At 38.6% G+C, this 23735-nt stretch overlaps 1 protein-coding gene across 11 annotated transcripts in view; it reads left to right on the top strand.

Annotated features, from left to right (window-relative positions):
- Positions 1 to 6109, top strand: part of STXBP5 (syntaxin binding protein 5) — a 101240-nt gene extending 95131 nt beyond the window's left edge. For all 11 annotated transcript variants that reach the window (XM_064413647.1, XM_064413648.1, XM_064413651.1 and 8 more), the window contains 4 exons: positions 1233 to 1398; positions 2165 to 2276; positions 4445 to 4665; positions 5353 to 6109. In XM_064413647.1, the coding sequence (XP_064269717.1) occupies positions 1233 to 1398; positions 2165 to 2276; positions 4445 to 4665; positions 5353 to 5394 (541 nt within the window). In that variant the 3' untranslated portion in view covers positions 5395 to 6109. The remainder of the gene's footprint in view (positions 1 to 1232; positions 1399 to 2164; positions 2277 to 4444; positions 4666 to 5352) is intronic.
- The last annotated feature ends 17626 nt before the right edge of the window (positions 6110 to 23735 follow it).

The following is a 23735-nucleotide window of genomic DNA, read 5'->3' on the forward strand; positions in this document are numbered from 1 at the left end:
TGCTCTCATGGATATCATGCTTGTTCTATGTGATCTAATGTTTTTGTGTTTTGAAGTTGTAAGAATGATTTGTGCTCCCATTGATCTGAAGCAAAACACTTCCCTGTTACTGACTCTTAGCAATATTCTTATTTTAGATACATGCATGGCAGAGGTGTCGTATCCGGGTGACATGCTTACAAGAGAATATGGCTTTTTATTTCTCACTTTTGAAACTTGCCTCCAAAGGCAATGTCAGCATCATGCAAGAAAAAGAAAAAAAAACCAAAAACAAAACAAGGCAGCCTGATACTGTTGTGGTTACTACATCTTGTTTTGTTTTGTTTTGTTTTAATTTCAGTTTTCCCCATTGGCTGCTTTTTTAGTGTCTAGAATTAATAACGTTATGTGGATTGTGTCTGCAGCAGAAGCTGTTCATTGTATTATTAGGACATTGGCAGCTAACAACTTCTGTAATTTTTTTAGGAGAACTTTGCAGGGGATGTTTGAGACAGTGGTTTATTATGGGTTCTACTTGTCAGGAGATTAGGTGGTTTGTCCCTTGCATTTTTTATCTCACTGAGGGAGAGGAATGTTTGGTAGTGGAATATTGTTCTAGCCCAAGTGTGCAGTCTGTTCTTCAGTAGATTGATACAGTAAGTTCTGCAGTTACATGTATAGAATCAGAAAATACAAGGTAAGCAAACTTTGCTCTAAGAGGACTTTCTCTTCAACATCTAGTCAGAGAAAAAAGGGGCATTTAATTAATAAGATTGTTTGAGGCTATTGTACTCTGCTTTTCTTTGACAGCACACTTATGTTACATTTCTAAATTTTCTTGAGAAGAGATCTTTTAGACTTGTATTTTTAGTCAAGGAGAAATTATTAATCTGAGAGAAGAGACAGGATGTTAAGTTGTAAACTGTTGGTAGATACTTATCAAAATACCTTGGTAATTATTAAGTGATACCTAGTTCATTAAATACTGAATTTGTGATACACATGCTCAGATTATAATTTCAAAGAATTATTTTCAATGCATCTGTGATGCAGATGTTTAAATTTCACTTTTGAGGTGCTAGCTTGAAAAATCTGATGTCTTGAGATTCTGTAATGTCATTAAATGATACCTGTTTATTTGGTGTCATGCAGATGGTGAAGAGAAATTATGTATTACAGTTTAAAAATCAGTAATTTGATCAATAAGAGACATTTCTGCTATACTTAATGGGGTTTTAATTCTTTTCCTTAAGTTTGCCAAGTTTAAGGCCATTGTTGGATGTATATTACCTGCCACTCACCAATATGCGGATAGCCAGAACGTTCTGCTTCACTGATAATGGACAAGCACTCTATCTTGTCTCACCAACTGAAATACAGAGGCTCACCTACAGCCAAGAAACATGTGAAAATCTTCAGGTAATTAACTCTTTTTGAAAAATCACTTTTTTCTTAGATACATTCTGAGCTGAGCATTTAGGCTTTTGTGCTTTGATTTTCGTTTTTTCCCTTTTGTTTTTCTTCATTGTAGACTCTGATTCTAAATGAATCACTTCTACCTTAAATTTTTGTTTCATCCATCCTATTGTAGCTGAATCAGTTTCTTGCTTAATTCCATTTTGATCAACAGGAAATTTCCTCCTTTAACATGCAGTTAAAATTCCCTTGATCAGTTCACACTGAGGGAGGTGTCTGCTGACACAAGTGGAGAATGCCAACTCAGGATATTTGAAGGAAGCTATTATGTTTCAGGGGTATTAACAGCTTGAAAAATTCCCAGTCATGCTTCAGGTTGGTTAGTTGTATAGAATAATGCAATAGCAGAGTTGCAGGCTCTTCTTTCATACTGCTACATGGATATAAGTGTTTGTAGATGCAGTTTCAATAGAACCAAGTCAGAAGTCTTGCCCAAGTTGTAGAGGGGCAAATAAGCTTTACTTGAATGCATTTCTTTGCTTCTGAATTCCATGAGCTCTAAGCTTGCAACCGTCAAAAGCAGATGGTTTGGACAAATTTCTTAATATATTTTTGTTTTTCTATTTCCTACATCACCTTGCAAAGACAGATGCCCATTAAAGCATGTTTCTTCTAAAATTAAAATCCATTAAACAAATCCTGAAAATGAAAGAATATTCCATTATTTTTAATAATTTATGCCTTGTTATGTCTCTTTTTCATTGCAAAGGAAATGTTGGGTGAGCTCTTCACTCTTGTAGAAACACCAGAAGCACCAAACAGGGGGTTCTTCAAAGGCCTGTTCGGAGGTGGGGCACAGTCACTTGACAGAGAAGAACTCTGTAAGTTATTATTAATTGTTATTTTTCTGGTATTTCTTCCTAAGGTAGTGATTCATAGTAAATGTGTTCACAGAACATTACCTGTATGAAGAGGAGAGTAAAATAGGGAGTGACAAATATTTTTTCCATAGATTTTGTGTTGTACACCTTACCAACAAGATGAGAAAAGCTTGGTATGTTTTTTTTCATGGGTTCTTTTAGCTCATTTATTCAGCAGTAGATGAGTTTTGTTTTATAACATTTTGGTTTTGTTTTATTACCATTTCTTGTTTTATAACCTTATTTTTATTCATCTTTATGAAGCGTGTAGTACTGACCATGATTCTATTTATGCTGGTAAACTGAAAGGCACTGCTTTTGGAGAATTCTCTTCTGCACAGTGAGAAAATTAAAATTTCACTCTACTTCAGTTATTTGCCAGATTTTCCTTGTTTTGCTTAAGCAGACATGCCTTAGAAATGACAGCAAGGGCAGAACTGTATGATATTTCAATTCAGTCCTCTATTTATAGGACATTAAAATTCAGATTTGACAAAATTTTCATTGCTTTATAATTTTCTCTTTTTTATTACATTTTTTTTACTGTGGTGGCATTAAGCACTTTAATATATTTAAGGAAAATAGCTTCCATTTATTTATTTAGATACTTGCTAAATGCAATACCATATTATGCAAGCTTCTTTTTAAGAACCTTTTTCTTATTAATGTGAAATGTATCTGTCAAAATGGACAAGGTGCCCTGCCAATCCTTTCTTTTATGGTGGTTCTTTTGATCTCTACAGAATAAAAATTAGACTTCATTACTTGTGCCTGTACACTTTGAGCAGCTATCAGATATTTAGAGGTCACATTTTGTGTCATAGGTTTCTTTTTTGGGTGTTCTTATATACACATATGTGTATATACACATATGTAATACTATGGAAGGCTGGTCAAGTATTTCAGTAGAGAAATTTATGTGCACAAGTTATAATCTAGTATGACTGAGACAGGGGGGAAAGTACTGTGTAGCTTTAGAAGCTATCTCTTTATATCGTGTCAAGTTTCTACCATTAAGTTTTGGCTTGGATCTTTAGAAGGAAAATAGTATTGAATGGAAGAAAAAAATCCTAATGAATGAAAAAAAGCCTGAGAGAGACTTCAATGACAATTCAAAAGACATTTAAGAATATCTTTAAAGTAAACATATTTACCATGAGAGTCACAGCAGAATCTGTAATAAGTGAAATTATTTCTCTTATTTTGCAAATTCACAGAAAGATGTTTATGGTACTAATTTAAATGTAAATTATTCCTAATAGAAGCATAAAATCAAATCAGAGAGTCTTGAAATACTGCATCAAGATGTATTTAACCAGTTAATATTATTTTTCCTGGAGGTAAAAAAAAGGAAAATATTCAAGCAATATTTCACTGTTTAAAACAAATATTCAGATTTCAGTGGTCTATACAATTCTGCTTGAGACTGGCACATCAAGTGTCTAGATTGAACTGGGTGACTGATGTGCCATTAAGAGCAAAGTCGGTGTAGTCAGTGCCATCACTGGAGTCTGGAGCTCTTCAGCTGACCATTTGTGCTGATTTGTTCTTACAGCCATACTGTCTTTTTACATTCCTTTTCAATTTTTTTTCTTTTTTGTAAGGTTTTTAAATAATGGCAGCACTGACACCTAATCTTCAGGTGTCTGCATATAAAATTGAACTTCTATCAAAAAAGACTTCTGCTGGTGGAATCACACTGGCTGGCTTACATACCAGCAAAGCACTTCCAGAACTAACCACAACTTTTCAGTATTTCAATACCCTGCTTTGTCTGTTGAACTCAAAACCATTCCTCATGAAATAACCTATATTGTACTGGTGAAGTGTTTTTTTAACAATTCTATTGATGAACATCAGAATTTTAATTTCACACTTGAGCTGTGAAGAGCTTACAGTTGTATAACCTACCTGGAAACCTGAAAATATGTTTGAATGTCTCCGTTCTAATGCAAAAGCATCTACTAATATAGAGTAGTGAGTGTTCCTCATAGTCATACCTACAGTAAGCTGTCTGGTCTCCATGCAAAGAAATTACATCTCTATATAAGCTAGTTTCAGTGATATTTATGTCACAATGACAGGAAAACTTACTATTCTGTATTTTCTGCTTTTGCAAATGCCTCCAGTTGGAGAATCAGCATCTGGGAAGGCATCAAGGAGTCTTGCCCAGCATATTCCAGGACCTGGGGGTATCGAAGGTGTCAAAGGAGCAGCATCTGGTGTAGTTGGTGAACTGGCACGAGCCCGGTTGGCACTGGATGAAAGAGGACAGAAGCTGGGAGAACTGGAAGAAAAAACTGCAGCTATGCTTTACAGTGCTGATTCTTTCTCAAAACACGCTCACGAGGTGAGTATATTAAACTGATTGTCAGACAAATGCAAATTCTGCAAGTGACTGAGTTCTGCCAAAGGCATGTTAGAGGTATCTAAAGGATATGGAGTGTCATTGATAGAGGACACTTCCCTTTCATCCATCACTTGGCACTCCTAACAATGATGTACTCATTGTAAACAGCCTTGTCTTGTGGCACATTGCTCTAGAGCATGCAGTCTGCTGGAGTGGCATGTAAGCTTCTAAATGTGCAACTTAATCCTCATTACTGAAAAAATTACTTATTGTCACTGAATTAATAAGAAGAGTAATGTTTGATGTCAGATTCCTGCTGTCCTTAAGAAAGATCCTCTTGTATACAGACCCTCTGAGTACAACTTCTTTTTTTTCCTCAGTGACTACCACAGAATGCTATTCTCATCCATTTTCATGCTGACTTATTTCCACACCCCAAATTCCTGTGCAACCTCCCCATTCTCCCAAAAATATCTTTTTCTGAGGCTAGCTCACCAGCAATGACGCTAACATTAGAAAATTCATCATGCTAAACACTCAGTGTTCAGCGATGTGTTTGCAACTTTGAGAAGCCTTGCTAAATCCTTCTTTCTCATGCTGCTTTGTAAAGCATAGTGTTTGTTGGTGTCATTGTACATTTTGGTACATTACAGAAACAGTAATTAGAAATTTTTTTTTGTTTTTTAGATGATGTTGAAGTACAAAGACAAGAAGTGGTACCAATTCTGATGACTCTCATCAACCACATCTTTAATTTTGTCCTGATGAAAAAATCTTGTTTTTTCATTACTTTTGGCAGGACCACTGAAATTTAAAGGAGTATTCACCATCGGATACTGTTGTTTCCTAGCACAAATGACACACTGTTTTACCTCAGTCCTGGCTTTAACTGAGGAGCTTTATATCTAAGAAACACACACAAAAAAAGAAACTTGAGTGTTTCTTAGCTGTTGGTTAGCATAAAGTTGAACAGAGAAGGTAGCTGGAACATGTGGAAAAGAGAGTAAAAGGAAATCGTGGTGAGATGGGCAGGGGCAATGCAGGGTCAATCCTGTGTTAATATTTCATATGCCAAAAGTTTTTGTGCTATTGTAATTGCTGCCAGTGTTATACCCTCCTGTAAGGAGAGGCAATAAATCAGGGGTCCAAGAGCTGGAATCAAGCTGTTTGTCTTGCTGGACAGTAGCTGACTTACAATTACCCTCTCTAGGACTCTGTATTTACCATTATTGTTGAAGAAGAGCTGAAGTTTCCTGTCACTTCATTCATTTTAAAAGCTGGAAGCTTGGAAGATTTCTTATTGAAAATTGTATACATAGTTGACCTGTGCATAGTCTTTTCTTGGACCCCTGATCTAGTATTCTTGTATTCACATCATATTGTGTGACGTGCAAAACAAAAGAATACGTAATTTTTGCATTAAAAAGTCAAGTGAATAATATGACTGGAATGTGTCATGCTGGGAGTTTTCGTTTGTGTTATGGCCGTGCAATGTGAAATGTGGTAACATCTTCCTTGTGGTAAGAATTCTTCAACTTCTGTTCAGTTAAATATTATTTTTGCCAAAAATAGTTATTGGTTCAGGTTGTGTAACATTTAGAATTGGCTGTGGGTTCCATTCATGCTGTGAGTTTTTATAAATGTTTAACAGAATGTATCTTTACAGCCATTAATTGAAATAGTTGGGATAGTTTTGCTCAAGACTCAAGTTCTAGATGCCCCTTTAGTCCTTTACTATGAAATCAGATAACCTTGGACTCAGGTTTTCAAACTTTTACATACCATGGAGGTGCTGATGCATGAATAATGGCAAGCAAGCATCTAATACTTAATAATTGTCAGTATGTTGTTTATCAAATCTCTAGGTTCTGCCAGTAGTGCTATTTTACAAGTACCTGTCTCAGCCCCATGCAGCACTAAAGGCACTTGTCCTAAAGTTTGGACTCAATCTCTAAAGCAGTGTTTTCATTGTCAATCTCTAAAGCAGTGATAAAGTGTGCATAAAAACTTTAGGAATTGCTGAACTAATGTTCTGTTTGGGAGAGGTAAATAATACAGCTGAGCTAACTTGTTAATGGCTACTGCACCAAAGCTATAGCAGTGTGAATGACCAGGGCTCTTTTTAAAAGACAGGATTCCTTAAAATAAATGCTTGCATTTCAAAAATTCCTTTAGACTTTTTTCTCAAAGTAGGAATAGTTATTGACTGGTTTTGTTTCATAAAAGGGAGTACTTAGAAGCTGATAGGTCTACATTGTCTGAAATTAATCACTTAGGTTTGCTTCTCCAAGCATTGCATTTTGTGTACTTTTTTCCACAAACTTTCTGAATGTTCCCAAAGCAAAACCTTGGTTATGTTTGTGTTGTGAAGTGATGTTGCAGGTACACAGATAAGGCAACCTTACAAAACACCTCAAGCATGTAAAATATTGAAATTACTTATGGTTCTTAAATTACTTTTCAAATGACAGGCAAATATGTTTGGGCTTTGAAACACAAACTGATAAATTTTCTCACTTTAGGTAGAGCAACATTTTAAAAAGACAATTTAATTGTGTTGCCAGTAAAAGGGCATGCCCTACTATGCCCATTGCTCAAAGGACTTAAAAAATGAGAATGTGACAATTCAAACAAGCAGTATTATGATTTCCTGATAGTTGTGTCCCATAGCTACTGAGGCGATGTTTACTTGAGTTACTTAACTCAGTTTGCCATGCAATATTTGCCTCTGCATGTTGATTTATTTTTAGTGTCTAATTAATGCCTATTTAGCACCATTTTGTGAGACATCCAGGTAGAAGAAAATGAGAGAAACCACTACCCATACCACATCCAAAAAAAACCCACCCTAGCTGATACTTGTCCTCTTCCTTGTCTCACATTTATAAATTGAGTTGACTCATTATTATTTGACCTGCTGAAGGTAAAGTACATTTCATTGCAACAGAATCCTGGGAAATTAATCTGGTCAGGCTCAGGGGGAGAGGATTACAAAAGTATTCTTCAACAAATTATGGTATCATTCAATGTAAGATGACCTTGGCTTGAAAGGAAAACATACTTAACTTTCTCATCAAGATGCATTTGACAACCACCAGCAAGCAAAATAATAAGAGGCAATGAGAGACCATCTGGCAGTACCAGAAGAGTAGTGGCTTATTTGGTATTACAGAATCTATTGTAGTTGAATCTCTTCTGTTGCTTATGTTCAGGGACAGGAAGACTAATGACATGGTTGCTCATGAGATAATGACACAAATGGTTCTTGGTCAATAAAAGGGGCTATGTAAAATTTTAATCTAAAATGTTACTTTTTCCTTCCCAGTGGAAGGAAAGCAATCACACACACATCACTGCATTTTATTGTGCTGTTGGTGGTGCACCTTTTGTACAGCAAAGTGTATTGAAATCCTTGCAGGGAAGCACCCCTATTTTTTTCAATAGCATCTTAGTTCTGTGACATTTTTTAGAGTGTCTGGAAAACTATAAAATACAATTGAGCTATTATTTTTTTTTAATGAAAGTAAGAAACTACCTGCTGCTACCTATCTGTTAATATGTAGTGTGTCTCATTAGGAACTGTAAACTGAAGAAGCTTTTCTTCACCTTAGTCCTGCCAAATCGTAACTTTTGAATCCTGGTATGTGTAAATATGTGTGTATTCCAAATCAGTCTGAAAGTGTCACACCACAGGCATCTCCAGTGATTTGTTCTTCAGCAAACAGTCAGTTATAAAGTAGAGTAATGTATGGTTGTGTTTCTTGTCTGTCTTTATGCAAAGTTTTTGTGCCTGAGGTGGTACTTGCATGGCAGGTGATTGGAAAGCTACATCCAAAGGAGGATTTTTGGAAGCAAGTTCATTTTCTTTTTTTTTTCCTTTTAGTTTTCCTTTTATTTTCCTTTCTATGTTTTGGGTTTTTTTTAATTTGGTTTGGTTTTGGTGGTGCTTTGGTTTGGGTTTGGTTTTGGTTTGGTTTTTTTTTTTTTTGAGGGGTGGGAATTTTTGTTTGGTTGTTTTTGTTGTTTTTTTTTTTTTTTTCTTTTTTGCTTAATTAATGGCACTGATCTTACCTGAACTTTTAAACTTGAATTTTCCTGCACTTTAATTCAATCATGGTATTTTATTCCTTAATTTTGTTTCTGCATTTGTGCAGTTCAGGTTCATTATTTGTATATAAACACACATGTTCAATAAAGACTTTAGAACAGATTACTTTCAGGCACCTTTGCTAATTATGTGATTTATTTAGAATGTGTGTTTTCTTAGCAAAATATGTATATACAATATAGAATCTAATGAAAGGCACGTATTCTGTGTCAGCATTCAGTTTATAAATTACTGCAACACTTTCGCATTTGTTACTAGATAATACAAATGAAATCTGTTATATTTATACATACTGCTTAAGAATATACTTTTAGTTTTAAATAATTTTTATATGTACACTTCTACCTTTAATTTTAAAAAGACTTACGTTCAAGTTTTAAGTCAAAGTACTTAAAGTATGTATATTATCCATAGAAGTTGTTTTAAGCTTATGAATACATTCATATCTCATATCGAGATGATACAATTTCTAAGCAACTAAAACAAATAGCCCATTTTGCTTTGCAGAAAATGATCAGTTATTTTTACCTCCCATTATGAACATCCTTGAACAATTCTCCAAGTATGGAGCAAGAAGATAGGGAACTAGCCTAATATTCAAGTTTTCTTAATAGCTGCAGTCCATGGCTGACTGGTTTTCTATGGTTTGGGGTTTTTTCTGGTACACGAGTGACTTTTTTCAGCTCTATTTCTTGGATTTTTAAAATTCTCCAAAACTGAAGTGAGGTATGTCCAATAAACATTTTCTTTGAGTAATCCGTGTATTTTGATTATACATCAGCTCTTTACATGTAAATCAGGGTTGGTTTTTATGTGGGTTTGTTTTGTTGGGGTTTTTTTGTGTCTGAAACGTGTTGGAAATCTTAAGACTCTGTGGCTGAAGTGCCCACTACTTTGTGCTTGTAGTTTAACACGTCTGGGCAGGCACTGACTGCAGACACTCTGGTGTGGGAGGGAGGGACTGCAGTGCCTTGCCTCCCTCTCCAGGTGGAAGGGCAACTTGTCACTTGAACCTTCTCTTGTGCCAGGGAATTTCCTGGGTAATTGATTTGAGTCTTTTTGGGTGGATGTTGATAGCTTTGCTGCTACCACAAAATCTTCAAATACTCTGTAGACAGAAATTAATGATGCTTGAGGGGTGGAAGTGAACAGAATCAGGGGGGGAAAGAGTGTAATGTAGGTGAATCAGTTAAACCAATTTTACTTCAGTTTTCATTGAAAATCTGACCTGGGCCGATTTCTTCTTCTTAAGCCCATTATAAAGATGTGCTATATATCTGCCTTATTACTGTTTCAAATCCGATGAGTGTACTGTTTCTGGGTTCTTTTCCACCTTATAAAGTTTAGATTTAAAGATGCAGGCATTAATTTTTTAAAAGTGGAAAAAAGGAAGAAGATAAATGAGGCAGAAAGACCAAACAATCAAATGGAAGATGTCAGTCAGTATTTCTTTTAGTAGTTCCATGTGCACCTAGAAACATTTAAGCTAACCTACAGCTGTAGGTTACTTTGGCACTTGTATTTTTCTGTTAGTTCCTAAGTTCCATATCACCAGGCAAGTAACCAGAAGTTAAACTGTTTCAGTTGTAAACATGTAAGAAGTTGTATGTGGATTACCACTACCATTCAGTCATAGGTGATGGAAAGGGAGAGGGGTGGGAACATGTTTTAAATATTCCCTTTTAAAACAGAATTGTAAATAAGCAGTACTGTGTTATTTTAGACCTGAGCTCTGCTATCTGTAGTGGTTAGAACTAGGAAAACATGCTGCTTTCTAGTTATGCTGCTGTTTCATTGTACCAGCACCATGGGGGGAAAAAAAATACATCCGTAAATTTTTCTAACATTGCCCACTCCTGGGTAAGCATGCTTGATGTGTAGCAGTTCTCGTTTCTGTATATGTTAGTGTGTACATGTGTGTTTTCTTTTTCCCTTATGTTCATTGCAACAACTTCTTCAGTTAAGTCTTGCTGAGCCCCACTAGCTCTTCTGAGGATGATTACTGGAATATGCATTTTTAGGTAGGGTTGCAAATCCATTTGTCTACAAATATAGTTTCATATGAACTGCAAACTGTACTGTTACAAATTCAACTATGTTAGATTGCATAGAGTTATTTTACTTACATGTACTTGGACTGAACTATGTCATCATAATGAAGTAAAAAAATTAAGTATGGAATATTTTTGTAAATAAAAATACCTGTGCAGCTGGTATTTTAAATTTAAAATGTATTATACATTAATGTTTCAGAAAAAAATGTTCATATATGTGTATATGAATGTGTCATTATGCTGAAGGGCTCTTGATTGGGCAAAATAAACTATTCAAATCTCTCCTGAAACAAGTGTAGCTTACTCTTTACTTCCTGACCAGTTGTTTTTCTGCTGGCTGGAGCAGCAGGAAGGTGTGAGTTGTGCTTTATAGCAAGCAGAGCAGCCAGCCTGGATGATGAGGAGTAGCCCTGAAGGACCCTGAGAGGTTTGAAATGGTTCATCTGCAGTGGTGTCCTCAGGCACGTCTAAAAATGTTCTGAAATGTGTATACTGATGGTGACAATGTGAAGTCCTGTTACCTTTTTAAGTTATCAGAAAGTTAAGGACATTCATTGTACAGACTTAGTAAAGCAAAGTATTTTCTGTAGCTGCATTTTGTCAGTGTCTATTAAATGAAAAATCCAGTGTGTAAGGGGAGAAGGGATTAAACTGGTTTTTTTTCTTTGCCATATTTACATACAGCAGATGGATTATTTTCTTGGATTGAGGCTCAGCTTTGCCACAGAGCAGTTTCTAGCTTGCAGTCTTATTAAATTTTCTGTCTTTTGCTGCTGGGGAGAGAGGGAAATAGAAACAACCTGGCTTTGTAAACATACACTCAGTGGTGGGGAAATAATGAATCCAAAGAGAGGCTTGGGCAGTAAATCTGAGAAGTGAAATTGCTGTACCTTGGAGAAATTTTTGGAATCTCTTGATGTGAAATAGCAAAATATTTCACTGTTGGTTGTTTCAGTATGTGAGAATACAGATTCATCTGTGGGAAAAGTCTGCTAGTTCCAGACTACTTGTTTTGTTTTTTCTTTAATATCTGGTGGTTACACATAATGAACTGGAGGCTCTGCAGTGCATGGAGTTATAAAAAGGATAATGCATTGGAATTAAAAAAAAAATTATCTTCAGTTTAATTGGATTCAAGATATTTGGAGCTGTCACACTGCCTCCAGCTACTCAGTAGGTCTGGTAGTCTCCAATAAAAGTAAAAAAGCTAGAGTAGAAGTAGCTCCCTCCTATGGGTACTGTAGGACTGCACACACCAATGGACTGACAAGAGCGGAGTGCCAGAGTGAGATTGCAAAGTGAAGCATTTTCGTTTAGTGAAACTCAGGATTTTATGAGAACCATATTAAAAATGTGGTTCCTTTGCATATCATGTGCTTCAACAGTTTTGGTGCCAGTGCACTGTAAATTAAATGAATTTAAGACCTATAGACATATGATTATATGCCCATCAGCACTTTTCTTACCCTGATTTTTTGAATTGGGAATTTTCGTCCAGGCAGGGTCACTGAACCAGCCCCTCCTTGTTGCCCACTGGCCTGTGGGTGCTCAGTGGTATCCCTGATCTTGGCTGCTCCCTCCTCCTGCCTTCTTGTGCACCTGCACTGCTCCCTTGGCCTCGGGTCAGCCAAGCAAGAGGCACTGTCTGCTTCCTCTTCCAGGAGGCATCCCAGCCTGGCCTGAGGAAATGGGATTTGGGAACCCACAAGAGCAGGATGGCAGCAAGCACCAGTTTCTCACCTCCTAGTTTGCTAGCTGATTTTTTAAATGTGTAATTAACATTCCCTCAGTGAGGGCTTGGGGGCTTGCACATGCAACTTATTATAGTAGCAGAGCTCTGCTCACTTGCTGTAGCAAACAGCTTTGTGTGTTTGCCAGCCACAGGAGACAATCTGGGCTGAGGCTTGTGCACAGGCTGCTCAGAAGGAGGGAGCTGTGCCACCCCCACTGCCCCTGCTGAGACCTGGGGAACACTCCTTTAGCCTCAAACACTCCTTTGGAGCTGTGTGATTCCAACACTGCTCAGAAGGGCTGATGGGGGACTCTGGCAAAGCCACAGTCGAGATACAAATGGAAAGGTTGAGGTGTTTTGGAGTAAGTAACTGCATTTTTGTATCTTGCTACAGTCTCAGTGTGAGCAGGACTTGTTAGACAGTTAAGTGTTTGAAGGGGTTTGCAATCAAAATGTCAGACTGTGCTTATGTTTTGATAAATTTAGGAACTCCTTTGCCTAATTAAGCAGACATAATGGGAAATTTTATATAATTATGGTTTCTGTGGTGCAAGACACTCCTGGAAAGAATAATGTGGATTGCAGTCTCCCATGACAGAGGGAACAGAAGACAATTTCAAGCTGGTGTCCCCTAATTCTCCTGTGCATCTGCAACTCTCAGCACCACTTAAGTATTTTTTACCTGAGTGTTAGTGTCACGTACTGACTGTGGTGCTTTTTCTTCCAGGATCTCCAAGGACACAGCACAGTGGTCCAAGGTCTCATGAGACTTCTCTTACAGTTGCTGTCTTCAGACTGAGTATGCATGTCTGTTGTTCAAGATATATGTCAGAACTTAATATTAATTTATAGAAGGAAGAACTGTTGTGTTTTTCTTTTTTAAATATGAAAGGGTTAGAAAAAGGACTAATCAAGGTCATTGAATCATGGTTTCTTTTTAATATGATCGAATCCAAAGTCAATTCTAGCTGTGAAGTTAGAGGCCCTTTACCTCCCATTTTGTCTTTAGCAGAGCAATTATTGGTTGGGTCTCAGAGTTCCCAACCACTTCACAGGTTTTTTCCACGACATTCTGGAAATTAGCTCCTTTTTCTACTGTTTCAGTTAAATTCCTTCAGAAAACTTGTTTTTACACTTTTTTAAATATAATTTGTAGTCAGAGCAGGATCCATGGAAGTTACATTGACTTCTAGAGCTTTCCCTCAGTTCTAAAAGGCCAGTAGTTGGTTTGGCTCTATGTCTGACATGCAACTCCTAGCTCTTTTTAGGATTCTTCTGTAAGCAGCTTCTTTCTCTCCAGTAGTCTAGTTGTGCTGCATGAACCAATTTTGGCAAGTAGCCTGTGGATTGTAGTCACCGATGCAAACTTTCTCCAGGTAAAGAAAACTGAAGAATATCTAAATATGGCTGGGGCTATGAGGCTCTAACACCAGTATCACAACTGCTTGAAAGTATTTAGCAGATCATGGCCAAAGGAACAATAGAAAATCTGTTAGTATTGCAGTATTGCATCTGAGGCCTGCCACTATTTCAGTGTATTTCCATAGTAGGAGTGGGGGTGGCTGAAGTGGATGCAGAGTTTAGCAAGGGTTGTAACTCAAGATGTCTTTCAAAGTATAAGGGGACAGGGATTGGCTGTGTCCTGGAGACATTGACCACATCCTGGATGGCAAATTTCAAGCCTGAAAACCCCACTCCTTTTGATTTCACCTGGGAAAAGGCAAAGCCTAATGGTGGCTTGCTCTATTCCCCCACTGGACTGATGGGAAGCAATTGCAGCCTTTGATTTTTAGTTCTTTTACTTTAAGAAAACGCCCCTACCCACTACTGCTGAAGGCCAAATTAACTGGCAGTGTTTCTTAATGGTAGAAGATCTGCAGCTTACTTCAGTGAACTGATATGTGTCCACATCTGTCCAAAGAACACGGCAGATGCAAATACCCTTTGGTGCAAAGAAATTGATTTTCAGAGCAGACTTTCTTTTGGCCTCACAGTTGCTGTTCTGTAGGTCTGCTGTGCCTTGGGACACTTGCTCCCTGCAGGCAATGCACGTGACAGAGGAGTAGATTTTTTCTTGATTCATTCTCAGAGTTTTCAGTGAACTGTCACATTTTGGCTAAACACTTGTGAGACAGGGATTTCATGGGCATGCCAGGTTTCTGAGCTTCACTGCCAGGCCTCTGTGAGAGGGATCTGCAACAGCCTCACAGCCTCGGCAGCAAACGTGCCCTGTAATAACAAGTTGGGTTGTTCTCAGGCACCAGATGGCTGTTCATGGGAGGAGTACTGGTAATATTGCAAGTTAATAAGCAAAGAGTCATCCCCTTCTCATCATTACCAACCATCCTGCTCTGGAGTGAAATAAAAGCCCTTCCTGCTCCATAGTTTTAATTAAAAGCTGTGCTGGTACATTATAGGGCATCAAGAATGACTGAAATTGCAGACTCTTCTTCTCCTACATGGGATGATTTACTGCATAGGAAATGGGAAGTTGTATATCTTCTGACAGCATTATCCCTTGCTCCTCTGCACACGGGAGTAATGCAGTAACTAGTATATGCTGTAGTAAAACTTCCCATTAAAAGTTCCTGTATAACTAAAATATGAGTCTCAAACTTCCACTTTGAATGAGTCGCTTAAAAGATCCACACACTCAGCTACTTTTTGTATTAACTCTTCCTATCACTGTGTGAGCTACAGGAAAACCTTTCCCAAAACATGTGCTCCACTTTTTGTTTTGTTGGTTGTTTTTTTTTGTATGTTTGTTTGGGTTTTTTTTTTGTTTTGTGCATCAGCATGGCAGCTCACTGGGGAGGGTGTTCCTTGCTTTCTGTGCCAGGGAAACAAATGCCACTGGGCCACAGGAGTGGAGGTATGTTGTGGAAGAGGAAGGTTTCTCCGAGATTTTATCATTTCACCAGCAGCCACCGTTTTCCCATCAGGTACATGAAGAAGATACTGTTATACCACGAGGAGGAGAAAGGAGAGGCAGCAGGATGGAATGTGTAGAGTTTGGGGTTTTGCAGGGCTCTTGCCCCTGCTTTGTGCCCCTTCCCAGGTGAGGTGACCCCTGGGGCTAGACAGGTTGCACAAGGGACTGGGGTACACAGGAAGGGAGTATTTAGAGGGACCTGGGCTCAGGAACAGAATTTCCAGTGTAGGAGGGGCTGGCAGGGTCCCGGCCAGATCTGCTAGAACCCAGGCAAGGTGCAGCTGTATTTTTGGACAAGTGAGGGATGGGAAGAAGAAAAGCCTGTGGATTGCCACTACAGGAGTGTTGTGTGCAGCTGGTGAGTTCAAAGGTGGAGGGGATAAGCCAAGGATGGCAGGAAGAAAAAGTTCTGTGTGGGGAGAGTTGCTGCTCCGATGGCTTGCTGGGATCCAGTGTCATGTTTACCAAACACTGGGCGTCCCTGGATACCTGTGAGATGTGGTCTGGCTTCTCTGACTCTTCCACCTCATGCTATTACGTTTCAATTTAATTTGTTCTCTAACCAGCAGAGTACAACAGAGGGACCAGCTATGCACACAGCCTTTCACCTCTCAAGTTCTGAGAAAATATCCCAGGGACAGGAAGAGCAGCACCAGTCTGTGGGTCACCGAAAGTCTGACCAAATCAAACACTTGGGTATGCTGCACCCTGTCACCTCTAATTTGTGTTTCCCAGGAAATCTTGTTTCACAGAGGATGCTTTACACAGACTTGTGATTACTGCCTGCCTGGAGGGGGCCAAGAGGCAAAGCAAGAGGAAAAATTTACCCCAAAATGCATAATGAAAGCAACAGTGTGGATTTTTAACATAGGTCTGATGGCAATGAAGTGAACCTTGGGTGATTTAGCAATTATTATGGTTGATCAATAGCACTTGACAAATTATGGGACTCAATTCCTGTGCAAGACAAAGCTGTATCAGATAGGAACCTTTGCTATATTGTAAAAACACTGATACAACCATCCCAGTCTTTTCTGGAACTGAACAAATCAGCTTTTGTCAAATGCACAGTGGGGTACTAGGCTGCTTGCTGGTCTGGATTCAGAGACATCAGCCCTGTGGTTTCTCAGGAGTTTTTTAAAAATAAAAACAAAATGCCTTTACTTAGCTTAGGCTGCTATTATAAAATGCCATTGTGGGTAGATTACAGATTTTGCTATAGTCTAACAGTCAATCTTTTCCATATGAGTGCATGCTTTTGGCTGGAAAAACTATTATCTGAATATAATGGCTTTCTTTTCAAGCCAAGAGCTAACTATGGAAGGCACAGCCAACTGAAATGAGAAACACTGCATTATTTCAGTTTTTGTAAAACTGCTCTTATTTCTGACAGTGGTTTTGCTGAAGACAGTGGTTTTGCAGAAGAGATGCAATCTTTTTAAAATAGACCACAAATAATGGCTAAAAACTGAATTGGAAGCAGAATAAATAGAGACAATTAATTCAACTGGAAAAGGCTAATTTTCATTCTGATTACCCATGGTAGCACAGAATTATCACTTAATGCCATTACAAGACTGTAGGATAAGGAACAAATCATAGAATTCATTTGATAAAATAAATGGTACAATGCATGTGCTATTCACTTCAATCTGTCAGTAATTATTCTCCACTATGCTACACAAAAATATTCCCTTCCAGTTTGAACACAGTTTCAAAAGCCTCATTAGAAACTTTAAAACATATATGTGGGTGATGTTCCAACCTCTGTGTGTCTGTTTGTGTCTTTCTGCCTTCACCCTCCAAACATATTTGGAAACTCTTCTTGGTTTGCAAGTATGTCCCCTCTATATTCTGAAATACTTTGCATAGGCTATTCCTCAAACTTCAAACAAATCTTGCTGCTTCCCCTCATCCAGCTAATTTTCCAAGCCAAACCACAGTTAATTAATTTTTTGTCATCCTACTGTTCTGGACACGTTTCATTCCTACCACCAGCTGCCAAATGAAGTTCCCTGTAAGTGGCAGCTGTCACGCAAAATTGGGTCTGGAGGAAAGTCTGTGCTGTGCTCTGCTGGGAGGACCCAGGGGTGCATGCAGCACATGATGCTCTCCTGGTTTCACACTGATGTCCCCTGGACATTGCAAGAATGCCTTTTAAACAAAAGTCCTCAATTGTATTGGTAGTGTCTTCATTTTCTGTTTTAAAGCATCACTGTCTAAAAGCTTTATTTTACTGTAATACTGATCTTCCCCACGCTGACTCATTTCTGCCAGACCAAACACTCTCCAGGCCTCAGCATTTCTGCCATGGGGTGTGGGTGTGATGGTACAAGTGGGACTGCTTTTCTCATTCTAACAGTTAATGACCAGTGAATCAGAATTTGGAGGAGATTGCTGCTAGTGTGATGTGAAATTTAAGAGAAATTGTAAGTTGGAGTTCAAAAATGATTTGCTCTGCGTAGGCAGCTAGACAGTGTAACAGCACATAACATTTGTTTTTCTGAGAAACTGACATAAAGACCCAGTTTGAAACCCTCAACACATTTGGATCAAACAATACTGAGAAATCAATTTGAGAAATCATATAAACAACTGTACCTTAAAAAATAAAAGTAAGTAGTAATTTCTAACTGGTTCAGCAGTGTGCTCCTAAAAATATTGTGTTAGATGGCTGAAAACTTTTTCAAGCCTGCCTTTAAGCTTATCTCTCATCTTTATAGACTCTGGAAAGGCATGTTAGTCTCCAGGCAATGAATATGATTTGTTTACTCAAAGAGCTCCCTGAAATCACAAAGCAGCATTACTGTATGTTATTAAAAGATAAAAAATGTATTACTGTCAGGTGAAGGGTCAATGTCAAATCCTTGTTGTATCAGGCAAATTCGGATTCAAAGCTGAAGCAGTCTTGAAGGTGCTCAATTGGAAATGTCATATTCAGCAAAAATATCTCACGATACCACATTGTTTCCTATGTCTGGGTCCATCTAGTGTTGTCAGGAGAGAAATATCACCCGAACATTCACCTGCCTGTCAATTTACCTCCCTGGATATTTGCAATAAATTACAAATTGTACAACAACAACAACAAAAAATGTTAGAGAAAGGCTATCCTTGTAGTGTGTGAGCCCAGGCAGGGGGAGAGGAGAGCTGAAAGGCCTTGCTGGAGTCTTTGTCTCTTTCTGGCTGCAAGAGGTGGTTCTGTACTGAAAGAAGACTTTAAAAATTGCATTGGTACGTACTGTATCTCAAGGGGAAGAGGCAATAAAGGTAATTTCTGTCAAACAACTAAGCAGATATGACTGAATATTGTAAGAAGCCATTCAGGCAGAAGTCAGAAGTCATTTTCACATAACTGCATTCCAGAAAAAAAATCCTCTAAGTTTATACTGCCGACTTCATCGAGTCCTGTGTATGCCTTTTCATTCCATTTTACATGGAGCCTTCTTCATAAGGGTTGCTACAATGCATTTTGTGGAAACAGTGATTATAATCTGCATAATTATTCTTGCCCTGGGAAATTTTAAAAAATATATAGCAAGTCTGCTTGAAGTAGTGATAGCCACAGTGATGTAATGAAGGTGAAGTAGCACAATTGTAACTCTTTTTTCAGAGACTAAGCCATAATTCCTCTTGAACTGGGAAGGGGGTAGCTCACAGAGCAGTGTGTTAAGACCATGAGGCAACATGTCCTTTCAGCTAAATTGTTGGAATCTATCACTTTGCAATGAGGTTCTCTGAGGCAATTTAGGTAACTTTGTTTGATATACATCTCAGAAGAGTAATGGTAACAATAAACTGCAGAGAAAACAATTTACCCTGTTTCTGACAATTATTCTTTCAATACTGCAGTGACCCCATTAACCAGCCACATGCATTAGCAAAATCCAGCATTTCAGCTAAGAATAAGAGTAAGAATAACAATGTGTAAATGGGTTCATTCTAAATCTAACAGCCAGTTGAAAATCCTATAAAGTTTTTATCAAGTGTATAGATTCACCTAAATAGACAAGGTTCTTACTTATTTTTCTGCTACAGAAAAAGATGAGATCCTTAAATCCAATGCCCTTTGCACAAAGGGCTTGAATTTCTATTACAAATCTTAGCTACTGGAAACTGCCTTTGTATTGACATTTTTCTGACAGCAGAGGATCAACTGTTTAAAGTGCCTAATTTATTATTGCTCACATGCAAACAATTTCTCTCTTGCAGAATGAACAAGTGCAAATAATTACTTATGCATTCCTGACAAAAGATGCCCATGAATTTTTCCCCCCACGTAGCGAGGCCATTGACCCATCAGGTATTTCTCTGGCAGTTGTTCCACAGAAAAAAAAATTGATGTCTTTCAGCATCTTGGATATGATACTGTGTAACATCAGCAGCTTATGACAAACCCTGTTCTCAAAAGATTTTGCTGAAACAGGAATTCTGCTGCCTTTCCACATAAGCAATACTCATTGACGTATTTCTGCCATGAGCAGCTACTGTGGGTGTTAACAAATCACATTTTGTCCCCTGGGACAAAAGTGGAGTTTATATTATGTTTCATTCTTGCTTCAGTCTACTCAGATATTTTATTTGGGTTGCAGATCCCATTTACTAGCACAGTAACAGACCATGTTCTCACAAAGCTGCTTGTGCTTTTATTCTTGACCGTATGCAACCCCAGCCTTACTTTTGTCCATTATGGAAGAGCTCCTTGGCCAGTAGAAGATGCACAGGGTGTAGATTCATTAATACCAGCTGTGAAATAGCAACTTGTTTGTTTCAATTCATTTAGAACATTAAAAAAAGTTTTAGATGTTTCCCTTCAAATGCAGATGTGGGAGAGTATGATTATTTCAAACTCTTCAAATTCTACAACAAATTGTGAGGACAATGAGAGCAATGTGTCAGTCAATCCTAGCATGGTCTTTGAAACATTTGGGCATATGGGAATCATTCTGGAGTTTGCCTTCTAGCACTCCTCTGTATACCAGTAACTGAACTAGTCAATGCTAAAGAAAACCCAGAGCAGTGCAAACTTAGGGTATGGCTCCATCTTATGCTGGAATCTGGAGTTATAAAGCAGTTAGAAGCAGATCCTCAATAAGGTCCGAAATAAGTGGAAATCAGACCATGCTTACCTGTAAAACTTTGCTTCTTTGGGCATTTCCAGAAGCACTTGAGCTCCAATTTTTTCTTGAGAAAGCTGTGAACCTGCAGGGTTGAGCACTGCTTTCAGGTACCTTTCCATGTGCTTGGTATCTACACATCACCAAGATTCCTGCCTGTGGAGGTATGACTTCACTGAATCGCAACAGGTAAATGGTGTCACAGCTCATAACTACTTTAACAATTCCCCTGATGCACCAACAAGCAGCAGCAGCCCTCTTGTGCTAGAGATGTCCTGTTTTCATTGTTTGGGATCATTCATAATCTCATGGCATTTTTCATGAAAGATCTCAGCCTGCAATTTAATTGCAGCCTAAGCTGCAGCACCAGCACAGCTGCTATTTGAAATGGTAGATGGACATGGTTTGGTGAGGCTGAGGGGAGAAGGGCAGGCATGGAGGAGGGGAGCAGGGAAGAAGGGCTGGACCCCACTCAGGAAGCAGGGCCACTGTCAGCTCAGCCCAGCTCCTCTCCCACCAGTCAAGGACAACACAGCCCATGCCACACCTGTCTGGATTTCCTCCCTTTTGTGGTAAATTACTGTCATTAAAAGCAAAGAAAAAAAAATTTTAAACTGGAATGAATTAAGCAAAAATAGACAGAACTTTTTTTCATAAACAAATTCCAGAACAGATGCTTTGTATCCTCCAGTTCTTTTGTTTCTCTGCATTTGAGTCATTACATTAAGTCTTCATGTCAAGCAAAGCAATTGTTTGTGACCCTGGGAAAATGACTGTACTCGTACTTTATATTTTAATAAATGCTTTTCCTGCATTTCAGAGCAAGATCTTTGTGGTATGGTGTTATAAATGCTGTACACTGCTGGAGCTTACGCCCCTCGTAGGTGCAACCCTGAAAAATGGAATTTCCCCCAGTGTAAGTAAAATTTGTCCACCCACAGTGGTATGTGGGTCTCTTACAGCTGCTTTGCACTTTGTATTCATAAGCCAAGAGCTGAATGGGTTGGTAATATGAGGAGGGGGTTTTTCCTTGGAGTTTTCTTCAAAGTAGTCTGGTGGTCATACTGTTTCCTCTTGCTTTCCATCTGTGAAGCTACTTCACATTTCTGCAAAATGGAGGCAGGCAGCCTGGATCCCGTTTGCTTAATCCATGACCCTTCTTGTCAAACTCATCAGAGAAGTCTCTTTTGTGCCAGGCTGAAGGGTTTGCAGTCTTTCTGATCAATTTCTCTTCCTTTGACCTGGTTTCCATTCCCAAGCTTGCATACTATTTATTTTGCTTATAATTATTCATTCAGTGTTTAGGAGTATACATCTGTACCTTGGACCTTATTTGTTCTAAATAGAACAAATTTAACAGTTTGCATGGAACAGAAAACCATGTTGATAGAACAACAATGTCCACTGTCCATTTTCTATCAAACTTTCCCCACTATCTGTTAATCCAGAAAAAGAGCTTGCAAGTTTTCTATTTACCATTTCCCTTTTCTCTGCTTTTAAAAATTTCTAGCAAATTAAGTAAATGATGGCATAATGACAGGTGGAAAATCCAGTTCAGGCTACAGACATCTGTGGGCAGATGGGTCAGCATGGCTTATTCTGAAGGAAATCCTTAGAGGGTAAAAATATCAACTTAAAACAAAGAATTATTTTTTTTCCTTTCAAATGTTGAACAGAAATACATAGAGCTATGATAGGAAGCTGTATTCTAGGTATTAAATTATGCTAGTTCTTTATCTTTTATGCATATAAGATTTGTGTATTTTATGCTAACCTGAAACATGGCAAACAGATCAGAATAGATTGGATTCCGAGCTTGAAGATTGAAAATGTAAGCCACTTAAGACAAAATAGCCTAGCTTTATATGAGTGTTGTAGGAGCAACTCTGGTTGCCATCTTTTCTCCTTGCCCCTGTTCCCACACAGCAGGTTTCCAGCCAGTCTGCAGCCCCACCACTGCTCCCTAGCCCACCCCAGTGTCCTGGGCTGGCCTCTGAGGACTCTGAGGACTGCAGTCCAGGCAGAGCAGTCTGTCCCTGTCACTCGTGTCCTGCTGCTCCTTTTGCCCTGGAGCACCTCACCCCTCTCAGCTATGCACTCATCTCTCTATGTTAGGAGAAGCCCAGAAGGTCCACATAGGATCCTATTAACCCTGTTTTGCTGATTGTCCCGAATTTCCCAGCATCTGTATCCTTGCCAGGCTTTGCCCTCTCCTCTTGGGCAATCTGGTCCCTCTCTACTCTCCTACCCTGTCACTTTTATATTTTTTGCCAATCTGACTTTCTTCAGATCCTGCTACATTCAGGTTTTGTCTCCCATTCCATAGTCTGGCATTGACTTCCCAGTCCCAGCTAATCCTCCTGAATCAATAATTTTCTGCCTGAAAATAAGCAATCCTTGATAAGCATGTGCAGAATTGAATAGACAAAGTTTAGAAAATTATTTGATTTTCACTAATTCCCTCAGTGTTCTCTAACTTTAATTACTAGGAAGAGGGGTTAAGGCTCACTCTGAAATCAGGAGCCCTCCTTTTACCAGAACCTGCTGCCAGGTATAAAGTGCTCTTTTCCCTCCTCCACCCCAGAACTCTGCACAGCCCCAGTGATGGGTGTAGGCAGAGCCCCACGGGAAAATCTGCTTTTTGTCTGCTTTAATAATTCCTCCATGCAGCTATGTCACTTCAGTCACCAAGCTGTAAAATTGCTTTTGTTATTTATGTTGTAAAAGCACTTTGAGTGCAGCTTCAGTAGGGCTTTTTCCTCCTTTTTTGCCTTTGTCTTGCAATTTATTGATTGAGGTCCTTACACAGGTGACTAAAATCCTAGCACCTCCCAGAACTACACAGAGTGAGGAAAAGTTTCATTTACCTCTTTCTTCAGACAAGAGGTCAAAAAATTGGCCTGTGTATTTATTTCTGAATATGGCAAATGTTTTAGTCATCTGAGTGTCATTTTGTAGTGAGCTACAAACCTCAAACCCCTGGACCAGCTGAGAGGAAACAAAACATGGGTGGTCTCTCAGTGCCACTCTGCAGAGCTGAGTGGCCACTGCTCTGATCCAGCTACAGATCCCAATTCCAAAATCCAAATTTGGACTCTACAGACACAAATTGCAACTTGCTCACAAA

The sequence above is a fragment of the Passer domesticus genome, chromosome 3 (genome assembly GCF_036417665.1).
Source record: "Passer domesticus isolate bPasDom1 chromosome 3, bPasDom1.hap1, whole genome shotgun sequence".
Lineage (NCBI taxonomy): Eukaryota > Metazoa > Chordata > Aves > Passeriformes > Passeridae > Passer > Passer domesticus.